Source organism: Hibiscus syriacus, unplaced genomic scaffold, assembly GCF_006381635.1.
Source record: "Hibiscus syriacus cultivar Baekdansim isolate YM2019G1 unplaced genomic scaffold, ASM638163v2 tig00111005_pilon, whole genome shotgun sequence".
Classification (NCBI taxonomy): Eukaryota; Viridiplantae; Streptophyta; class Magnoliopsida; order Malvales; family Malvaceae; genus Hibiscus; species Hibiscus syriacus.
The window spans coordinates 607,528-619,014 of record NW_024062949.1 but is presented as its reverse complement, the minus strand read 5'-3'; the positions used below and the strand labels follow the sequence as shown (position 1 = coordinate 619,014).

General features: G+C 35.2%; 1 protein-coding gene and 1 pseudogene across 3 annotated transcripts; one reads left to right on the top strand and one right to left on the bottom strand.

Annotated features, from left to right (window-relative positions):
* Positions 1-1,207: 1,207 nt before the first annotated feature.
* Positions 1,208-3,183, bottom strand: LOC120149512 (annotated as a pseudogene).
* Positions 3,184-6,011: 2,828 nt separating this feature from the next.
* On the top strand, positions 6,012-11,281 carry LOC120149539 (serine/arginine-rich splicing factor RSZ21-like). Of its 3 annotated transcripts, none has more exons than XM_039162290.1 (7): positions 6,013-6,118; positions 6,291-6,392; positions 6,594-6,682; positions 7,096-7,164; positions 10,101-10,245; positions 10,718-10,840; positions 10,941-11,281. In XM_039162290.1, exons 2-7 carry the CDS (start codon positions 6,304-6,306, stop codon positions 10,945-10,947), a joined length of 522 nt encoding a protein of 173 aa, XP_039018221.1. In that variant the 5' UTR covers positions 6,013-6,118; positions 6,291-6,303; the 3' UTR covers positions 10,948-11,281. The 3 variants fall into 3 exon arrangements, with proteins under 3 accessions (XP_039018220.1, XP_039018221.1, XP_039018219.1); XM_039162288.1 differs by having other exon boundaries at positions 7,096-7,168; positions 10,099-10,245; XM_039162289.1 differs by lacking the exon at positions 10,941-11,281 and having other exon boundaries at positions 6,012-6,118; positions 7,096-7,168; positions 10,099-10,245; positions 10,718-10,844.
* Positions 11,282-11,487: the final 206 nt, after the last annotated feature.

The window sequence follows — 11,487 nt, the reverse complement described above, 5'->3', positions numbered from 1 at the left end:
AGACATTTGACGTTGGGTGACGAATAACATGATAGATAAACTAAATAAACAACTCATACATAGAAGATAGTTTGTCACGTCAGTACTGTGGGTTATCACGTTAACACCTCAAACTATCACATCATAATCGTAACAGTTAAACGTCGAAAAATATTATTCAAAGAGCTACATATTAGATTTTTTGAAAAAAAAAATAATACGAGAATCACGTTGATTTATTTTCAAAAGTACAAGAACTTTCTATACATTTTTACCTTTAGTTTTTATATTCTACTTTGCGATTTCTAATCTTATCTTTTGGGAATTTTGGAAATTCAAATTTAACTGATAGTAGTTATTAGGTTAAATTTCATTACTGATTGTATCATATATAAATTATAAATTTAATTTTTATTTTTATTTTCTAAATTAATCATTTTTAATTTTATAATTTAACAGTTTATATTTGAATGTGACGGGAATTACCAAATTAAAAATGAAAATTAAATATATGATTTACTTAAATTTAAATTTCAAACACGAACCAAGTAACTTTGATGGTAAAAGAATTGTTGTTTATCTTTAAAGTCTCGGGTTTAAACACCAAGAATACCAAAAGTGTGAGCGTTCAACGTTAAATGGTTAAGAGTTATCTTGAAATAGATATCGTCTTATACTTATTCTATATTAAACAAAAAAATTAAAAAATATTTTTTTACATTAAATAAATAAAAATTCAAAATTCAACATCATAGTATAAGTTATTAAAACATAAAATATTAAACAGACTAAACAAATATAAATACATATAGGTCTAAGATATTTTAACAAAATGATGGTTAGATTTAACGATATAATTGTAAATTATTATACATAAAAAAATTGAATTAATACGTTATTTTTATTATACAGGTATAAGATTTTATATTTTAAAACATATTTAATGATTAATTTTTTATTTTTGATATAATCATCGGTGTAGATTCATTCGACACATCGATCAAATTGCGTATTACAGAAATCTTGTATGAATATAGCCCATTCAATTCAGCTTATTTTTGTTCATAACGTTCGGATTCGAATTCCTAATTTTATATACGAATACACTATGTCGTGGCTTTAATCCAACAACAATATAAGCTAGCTAGTAAAATCTGATGACGATGGTTGAATCAACGTAAGTTCACCACAAAAGATGCCATTGTAGCCTTACAAAATTTACGCTAGCGTGAGTGAACCCCAAGAAGCACCAAAGTTGCTCCACAGACCAGACAGTCTCATTTCTATATGAACAAATATGTTCTGTGTTTAATATCCACGAATTAACCTCAATTTGATCGGAAGTGAATGTCGTTGCGATAATCATACATGTTATCTCCATGATAAACCGGCTTTACGACTATAGATTCATGCTTCCTATTTTGTTCTTGAACAGCCCCGGAAACGATCTCATTGCTCTTCTCATGGCTCTGCTCAATGCAAGTATGCTGGATGGATGATCGATACCGTTGTTGCTGCGTATTAGAATTCCATCCAATGTGGAACAACTGATGGATCTTTTTCGCATCTTTAGACATTAAAGGGTATGCTTTTCTTGGGGTTGGGGGTCGGGTATCGATCGACGGGTGCTCATCGTCATCTGGTATCACAAAGCTCTCCTGTGCTGGCCAAGGCATTGTATGCTTCTGTTGTTGCTGGTGTTGGATCTGATGAATTTGATATCTTACTGGCTTTTTTCAAAAATCAGGAAATACTCCTCTGAGAATTTCCGAAACGCATAAGCTGCCATTGAAAAAATGCTTCCCGAGGGATCCGAAAAAGCCTTCTTATTGCTTCAATTGTTCATCTTCATTTGGAATCAAAGGTGGCCTGACTACTATCGATGGTGTCTGGTATGTACTCAAACTCAATACAGCAGCATTCGCATTCTTGGAGGATACAATGGTGCCTACTCTACGCTGCAACAAACCTAGCATGTAACCGAAGAAGCCGGCTGCAACAAGTACACCAATTCCTGCAATGACAGAAATTAAAATGCGTAAAGCTCGAATACTGACTAATGGACATGAAATTCGGGCGGTGTATTATTTTACCAAGTGGGAAGCCACTTCCATATCGATTGGCGCAGTCATCAAAATGCAGTTGAATCTCTCTGATAGCTTAGTTTCCCCGATCTATCACGAGAAGGGAGCAACTGCTTCCAACATAGACAACGTCAAAATAGTTAATTAGAGAACTTCGCATCTTCACCAGGTCCATCGGCATGCCCCCTTCCCTGTGTCAATTTCCCACCAGAAATGGTTGTTACACCTGAAGAGACAAGAGGCATAAAGGATGAAAAGCATATATAGTTAAGCCAAAATGACAAGTGAACTCGATTTTCTCTGTCGGACAACTCGGTGATTACGTTGCTAACCTGCATTACTTATCTTCCTGATTGCCATATTCATTGTGTCTGCGATATAAATGTTCCCTCTGTCGTCTACCGCTAGCCCTTTTGGGTGGTTCATCCTCGCCTCTCTTGGCTTACCATGGACATGTCCGGGGTAACCTTCAGGGGAACCAGCAAGCAGCTTTAGTCTATTAACACCAGTTCTCCAATAAATCCAAATCAGATAAGAAGGTGGTGGGGAATGCAAAAAACGTGCACTGTCATTTTATGATGCGAGTCATACTTAAAATGTCACGGGACTAGACATTTGTGGATGATAACAATGTGTTACACTGATATAGACGACCCCTCTTTTGATTTGGAAAGAAGGTCACGGCCGGAAATATTTTGAGACATATTGAAGACGATGAACAATGTACGAGGACAAGAAGAGCTTCAGCAAGAAAAATACCACCTTTCTCCCTCTGACTTATTTATATTGACCCGTAATACGTGTAGGTGTCAACCTTCAAGTTCAAGATATGTGTAGACACCTGTTTTTGTCAGGGTTTTATTATTATTATTATTATTATTTTAATAATATATTGTACATTTTTACAGACTCAAATGGAGCCTAAAATATAAGGATAAAGCCCACAACAAATACATCCAAGCCCGTCTGCTTTCGGCCCAAGACTGGAGCCCAATAGCACACTCGATTGGAGCCCGTTTGCAAGACCCAAGACGATCCGACCCTACCCAATAGCAACACCCTAGGGTTTCTGAAACCCTAACCCTAGGGAGTTGTTGTTATCACCGCCGACTGCTCCCATCGCTGTCAGTAGTCTAACCAAACAATGACAAAATTTGCACCAAATCAGTCAAAAATCAATTAAAAAATTGGGTTAAATCCCGAAAATCGGGATTTTGTCTCTTCAACTCAGAGAAATCATAGCACTTTCAAATAGGTTTAATGATTTTCACCCGAAGCAAGCATCAAATCCAACATGCATCACCATAAAAAGAAAGAAAGGAGACCATTTTTTTCGGGAAAAAAAGAGAAAACATTAAAAAAAAGGAAAAAATCTGAACCAAAAAGAAAAAAGAAGAAGAGAAAAGCATTCGAACAAAAAAAAACAAAGAGATGAGAGTTTACCAGACACAACGTTTGTTGGAAGAAGGTCATCGGACTAAGTTTTTGAAAGGTAAAATTTAGATATAGGTTTCTAGGTTAATATTTAGGCTAAGTGGCGCTAGGAGCTGAGTTATTGAGAACGTGAGGTTTATTTCGGAGGCATTTTACTCCCTCCAACCGCCGTGAGCGATCATGATTTACTGTTGGTGAGCAGTGGATTCCCCTTCCCGACGAGGAAGTTGAGAGAGTTTGTAAACTCCCTCTTTCCTCTTCTAAAATGAAACAAAACAAATGAAGAATAACCGGTTTTGAGTTTAAGTGTGGGAATATATTGAGTCTACACGACGTAGTTTTAAGAGGGGGTGGGGTTGTATTTTAGCGTGGGGATAATTAAGATTTAGGTCCCCATGTTTTGTATTTTCATCATGAAGCCATTAATTGAAATATGTTGATATTCTACTTTGGGTATTTAATTTCCTACGTTTATATTTAAGTCACTGATCACATGTGTTATATCATTTTCGTTGATGTTTGAATATGACCCTAAGGTTTACGAATATATTGTTTTGGTCCCTCTCTATAATGGATGCCTTTAGGTAGAATTGTATTTTACCCTTCCCTATTTCTAATTTAATTTATTTTAGTCCTTAATATTATTTATGAATTATTTTTGTTTTCAGTACCGTTATTGTTTAACATGTTTGATTGTAGCTCTTGTTTGTTATTGGTATCACTGTTTGGTCCTTCAAGTCCTCATTAATATCATTTTGGTCATTTGAATCACCAAGTGCTTAGTTTTCTTTGTTTGCATTCCGACCTGTAATATTTCATTGTTTTTATTTTAGTCCTTTCTATATATATACACATATTTGTACATGTGTGTCATTACTTGTATGTTATGGTTCTATATGTCTCAGGTGGAATAAATGCTATTAGTTATTTGCACTAGATTTCTTTTGTTGTTTCATTACGTGTATGTATAAACTATTTTTATATATTTTTAATTCACATTTAATTTTATTATCATTTTGTACTCCTTTATTTATTGATTTTTTACTCGAATATTTTCAAGAACATTGATTTGTAGAACGGGCGTGGAAAGCACTGCTTGGTCGAAGTAGTGCAATTCGATACGACGATCGAATGAAATGTGAATTCTAAATAAATTGAATTTGTTTTTTAAATGATAATCAATTTGTTTTTATTCAAATGATGCAATGTGTGTTATTTTAAATAGTAATTTATTTTATTTTATTTTATGTAAATGTTGATTTTCAATATATATTCATTCCACGTTTTTTATCGAGGAGGGAATATTCTCTTTAGACAAGAAATAGAAGAGATAGGCATCCCGTCGAAGGATGAGCAAATCTCGATATTTCTTTTCGAATTAAAGGATTTTTCCTAATAAATAATTTGAAGCAAATTATCTAAACTTTAATAAATGGATCATATTCAAACTTTATATTCGATTTATAATTTCCATTACCACGATAATATATAAGCGACTAAGTACCAATTTTGTACGCTGTAGGAGTGCTAATCATTCCCCACGCGTAATCGACTCCCGGACCTGTTAAATCGAATTTTTGGTAAACGTAGACCAATTTTTTTTCTTATAAAACGATTTTTCTTAAAATAGTTTTAAAATAATTTTTTAGGTATTCGACCTACCTAGTTCAAAGATTGATGGCGACTCCGATTCAAAATAATTCAAATTAATTCAAAATCGTCAATTTTTCAAAATAAAATCATAATTATTTTTAAACTTAATTGATTTTAAAAAAATGGCGACTCCACTGGGGCTTTAGAGAGTCAGACTGTAGGTCGTTTACACATTATCGTAGTGGTGGAAATTATGAGTTCGAGTCTATAGTTAGCTTATGATCCATTTTTTGAAACTTTTTTAATTTCTACATTTTTATCATACTAACATTTTAATTTATGTTTTCAGCTTTATTAAAGTTTCTGTCGAGACTTTTCCGTTCTTTTGAGCCAAATATTTGTATGTTGTGCATATGCATGACATAAGCTCTATACCCGAGTTTCATCCCAAGTAAGTAGGGGTGAACATTTTACTCATAAGAATTTATTCTTCGTATGAGTCTTAGTAAATAACCTCTGGGATACACATGCCTTATATTTTCGTAGGGATTTATTCATTGTATGTGTATAAGGAAGTGAATCCCCTCGAATTGAACTCGTTTCATTTGAAACCTGTAATGGGTGAGGATCGAGGGTTTGATAGCCCAAAGAGGGCACCAACAACAATGACAATTCAAATACATTTTCCCGTTAGAGCCGAAATCATGCATATAATGAACCATAAAACGATCACCCTAAGTACAGACATACCGAACATTTGTCAATCGGTAGGTTATTAATGTACCCGGTCCAGCAAAGAGAAAGGCCACATGCCACCGGGTCCGATCCCTTGAGCGGTTGAGCCTGTAGACCTTTTTACACGCTACATTAATTTACCTTTAAAAAACAGTTTACAATTTCATGTTCTAGGGTTTCTAATTAGAACCCAACGCTTTGCGATAAGTGCGACAGAGCCGACGTAATCGATCATTTGCTTCAATTTTCGATTTATCTCTTCTACCGTAAAGCACACTATAAATTTCCTCGAGGTAACTCCTAATAATGTTCTCTCTAAGTCACATCTATTCCCTCGATGTCTCCTTCAAAAGTCCCTAACTTTTCTCAGACCTTTGTTTAACGATCCTATTCCTAGGTTTTTTTGTTGGTTGTTTCAATTTTAACGATTTTTAATTAATTGCTGCTATTATTTATGGTGTGCAGTGATTTTTCAAGAATGTCTCGGGTTTATATCGGGAATTTGGACCCTCGGGTCACTGAGAGGGATCTCGAAGACGAGTTTAGGATTTTCGGCGTTCTCCACAAGTAAATATAATACTATTTTTCTGAATGAAGGAAAAACTTAATTTTTGATAGAGACATGAATAGTTGTGTTTTAGATGGTGGCTTCGAAGCTTTTCGGGTTTTTTGTGTGGCATTTAAATGAAGTTACCTTTTGTTTTATTGTTTATATATGTGCATATATTATACAGTTTGATTGGTTAGTTGCTAATGGAATGAATTCAGTGTTTGGGTAGCTCGAAGGCCACCAGGATATGCGTTTATTGAGTTTGATGACCGCAGGGATGCTTTGGACGCAATCCGTGAGTTTGATGGTGAGTATACTTCTATTCCAATTTTTACTATGATTCTTGGTGTTTTTGGTGTTTAATTTATCCATTTGACATTTGTCGCTTTTCTCAAATCTTGCACTTGGTCTTTAATTGATCATTTATTGTTGTCCCTCACCTTATTTGCTGCTTATGCTTTAAATCCATTAACAATTAAGCTTTGATATACATGTTAAGACGGATGTTTTATATGATTCTTATTAGTATTTTCACAAGCTGGGAATTGTTTACTAGTTGTTTGCAGTCTATTTTTTAATTTGTTGTGGCTGTGTCAAACAAATTAATTGTTTCTTCTTTGACTCTGTCAGTTACGGTTTCTTAAAATCAATGATGGATTTCTGATCTATCCTTTGAGACTGACCTGAAATTTGTTTACTGTTACTATTTTCTCCTTGAAGGCAAGAATGGTTGGCGTGTGGAACTTTCTCATAACTCTAAAGGCGGTGGAGGCCGTGGTGGACGTCGTGGTGGGTAGAGGTGTAAACGAACCGAGTCAAATTCTAGTATTGCTTAGCTTGACTCTAGCTCGAAAACTAAATTGATAAACTCAACTCGAAATCTCGCGAGCTTAAAATTTTCAAACTCGACTCAAACTCGAAAGATAATATTGAAACTCGACTCAAACTCGAAAAGACTCGAACTCAAAAAAAAAAAAATCAGAAATTCGATTGAAACTCAAAACTCAATACAAGCTCGATTCAAGCTCGACGGGTTAATATTCATTTGCTGAAAACCCATCCCCTTTTATACACTCATTTTACCCCCTTATTCCCCGTGGACAACCGATGTGGGATATCAACTCACAAATGCATAATTCATATATTCCAAGCTTCTTTTCACTCTCTGTTTCAAAAACAAAGCTTCTTGAGTAATAAAAAACCAAACCGGACTCGTGATAACGGTGACTGAATACATTCGAGCATTTCTCCTCTCCGTCTCCGACGACCAGCGTCTCTCTCAAGAGCTTCGAGAACTTGTTGTCGCTCTTTCGTCGGCAACCAATGCATCATACAAGTAGATTCGAAGCTTATGGATCCAATCAGATGTTGAGACTAGGCCCGCATTGATTTCTCTTTTCTACGGATCTAATTTCGTTTTCGCCAGCCCTAAACCCGGAGAGAAGGTAAAATTAAACACGATTTAGATTCTAGCGTTCTAGATCTTTCATGGTCGCGTTTTCGTTTTAACCGCGATGCATATTTTTCCTTTTCTTTTTGAAATTCGAATTTGTAGAGTGAAGAATTGAAGGAGAGGTTAAGGAAGCTTAAAGAACAAGCAGAGAGGAGAGAGTATCAGGAACTTGTTAACGATATAACGCCTAAGAAGGATGTCTATGAACCTTTCTCTACTTACTCAAATTGGCTTTGGTTAGTAGTTTTCTTTGATAATAACTGTCATACTGTTTCTTAACAATATCGTTTATTACTTTCGATGATATATGAATGAACACGTTTACATGTTGCGCTGATAATGTTTATTGGGTATTTGGTTGGACATTTTGCATTCAGAGCATTGTTTAACAACAATCCCATCATGGTAATTTCAGACTAGGAGTCTCAAATCTTATGTTATGTGCTCTTTATTTTAGATTATTTATTTAAGAATTGAGTGTGCTGATGATGATGTGTTTTATACTGCAGAATTCTGCTGGAGGTATTCTTGGATTGGTTTTTGGCATGCTCCTTGAAACACTTTTGTTCATTATCAGAACTTCGGAGCCAAACCTTAAATCCCCGTCCTTGACTTCGAGAATGAAGAAAAATCAATAGACTAGCTAAGAAGAGGTGGGTTGTGTTTTCTTTCTTACTGTCTATTTTCCATTATAGATCTCTTATGTGGATTTAAGAACAAAACTGTTATCTCATTGTAATCATAGTGATAAGGTATTTTATTTTAATGTTCTTTGTCATGAACAACGTTTTTCCCTGTCCGATGCAAAGGTTGTGTAGGATTATTTTTTAAGTTCTGGTGAATGCTAATAAATAAGAGAAGAAATAGAACCTTCTTTAGTTATGGCGAAAGTTAAAATTTTTGAATTCTCTTCTTAAATTTTTTGAATTCTCTTCTTCCTATATATGACATACATGTCAATGTTGAATTAATAAATCATTCTCTTTAAGAGACATGAATAATCAGTATCCAAGTTAATATATGGCTAAGAGCCTAAGGTTGTAATATGTTTTGGATCTGAAACTGCTGTGAATATCATAATGCCGCATATATTCAGAATTGTGAATTGGGTAGATATTTATAGGGGAAACAAAGCCAGCAAATGTTTTAAAAGGATATACTTGTTTTAAGGATATGGAAATGTAGAAGCATGGAATGAAAATTTTATGATGAAATAAAGAGGTTAATTTGGTTTAGAGAACATAAAAATGAGAACTTTTCAGCATTATAATTCTGAGGATTTCATGAAGATCTCAAACTTTTAAAACAAATGGATAAATGAACTTGCGGCCTAGTTAAGATTTAATTGTAAAGATGGAGAGTCCCAAATCCAGGGAAGATAAGTAAGCCTGAAGTTGGTAGGATAGAAATTAGAAACCAATGGTAGCGCTCTTCAAATTGAACTCTCCCATGTCATATCCTCTGTCCTACTCCTTGACACCTTGTAATAGTAATCAGCATGAATACAGTCATCAATGAAATATATGTGGCTCCTTTTAATGCCTTTGACTCTCAACTCAGAGAGTGAGAAAGACTGGCTAAGCGCCCCCAAAACAAGGCATATTTTCCCAAATATTCTACTGGAATCCAATTCTTCAGACTGAAATCTATAATGAATATTTCAAACATAGTTCTGTAGCTGATTCTGGTGAGAGTTTGATCCTTCCTGTGGTACAAAAGCAGTAATTCTCGTATTTCAGCAAGATATCAGTCTTTAGTTGAGTGCCGCTTGTTCTAGGGCCTGCTTGGACTGGTTAAGAACTCTGTCATCTCTGGAGAAGGCGCATTGAGGTCACAGGTAAATATTTTTCCAGTTTCATGCAAGGCATAAGCCTGTCCTTTTTGATATATGGCATCTGTAAAACCCTAGACCCTAAACACTAAACCATAAACCCTAAACTTTAAATCATAAACCCTAAACACTAAATCATAAACACTATCACATAATTATAAGGGATGAGATGTCTTAGTTTTATTATAGAATTTTTAATATATTTATAAAATTTTATAATTATCAATAATGTATTTTTAATAATGTAATTTTAAAAAATCTAAAATTATAATATAACATTTTCTCGAGCTGTTCACGAGCTTTTCAAGTCGAGTAGCTCGTTTCGGCTCGTTAAGAAATCGAGTCGAGCTCGAGCTCTAGTCGAGTCCATTCGATCCGAGTATTTATCGAGTCGATCTCGAGTAGCTCGCGATCTGTCTCGTCTCATTTACAGCCCTAGTGGTGGGGGTGAGAATTTGAAGTGTTATGAGTGTGGTGAACCTGGTCACTTTGCTCGTGAATGCCGCTCACGGGGCATGGGGAATGGGCGACGTAGGAGCCCCAATCCTCGTCGCCGTAGTAGCCCAAGTTATGGATATGGTCGCAGGTGTGTTTAATGGTTCTTACATATATACACTAATTATATTTGAGGCTGTAGGAGGAGGGCTTCTGCTGAATAAGGTTTACAAAGGTGACTGTACTATGCAATGCTACAATACATGTTATGCCTTTATTTATGCTAAGTAAATGCTTTTCTCCTCTTATTGGCTATTGAATGAATGATCGTTAAGTGAACATAGGATGCATGGATATATATTCTTGGTTGTATAATTGAGGTAAACTTGAGTTGCACTTGTGCCCTACTTATTTAAGAATCCATAACTTTTGACTTTTTTTAAAGCCTGATGTGCTCGAATACATATTAAATCTGGATAATAAGGCTTATTATTTTATCTAAAGTCTAAACCCTTTTTTTGTGTGGATTGTAACGATTAGTCATTTGAACATGTGTACGCAGACTACTGAAGAGATGTACTTGCTATTTTTACATGCTTATAAAATTTTATATCATGTGGCAGGAGCTACAGTCCACCTGGGAAAAGATCACCTCGGCGACGGAGCATATCACCTCGTCGTGGTCGCAGCTACAGCAGGTCACCTCCATATCGTCGTGCTCGTTATGATTCACCTTATGCTAATGGGTAAGTCATGCTTACTAAATTACTTGAATCACCAGATCTTATTTTTGGTACTTGCAATGTAGTTCCATATTTAACATGCTTTGCTTAATTTTTTTTGCAGAGATTAAACTGGGACCTGGATTGAGCAAATCTGGAATGATATCTAGGGACAAGATTATGTAATACTGTAGTATTAGTAGTTTCTGTGAGCAGAAGAGATTTATTTTATGTTCGATTCGTGACAATGGGGTCGTTAAAACTTATGGTCTTGCGTGGCTTCCACTCTGCAAAGTGTTTTCAGCCTCCAAAATGGGTGCCTTGGACACCATTCTGTGATGGCTTGCTGTAAGCAGCACATGAAACTGGGAAGTCCCTTTCTTGCTTCATATTGTTATCTACTTCTATTTCTCTGTTACCTTTTTATGTAAGTTAGTTATTATGGTAAGTTTGTCTTTTTGTGATCGATGATTCTAAAGGATTTTTATGTTTTTTTATTTTTGATTTTGAAGTAAAACAGCATCCTTTCGCCTCTTTACTGCTTCTTAGTGCACATGGTTTCCTCACTATTGCTTCTCTGCACCACCTCTTCTACTCCTCGTCGCTCCTGCATGTTGTAGAAGGTTGAGTTACATATTGAATTCGCTAGTAATAACGAACAGGATTTGGTT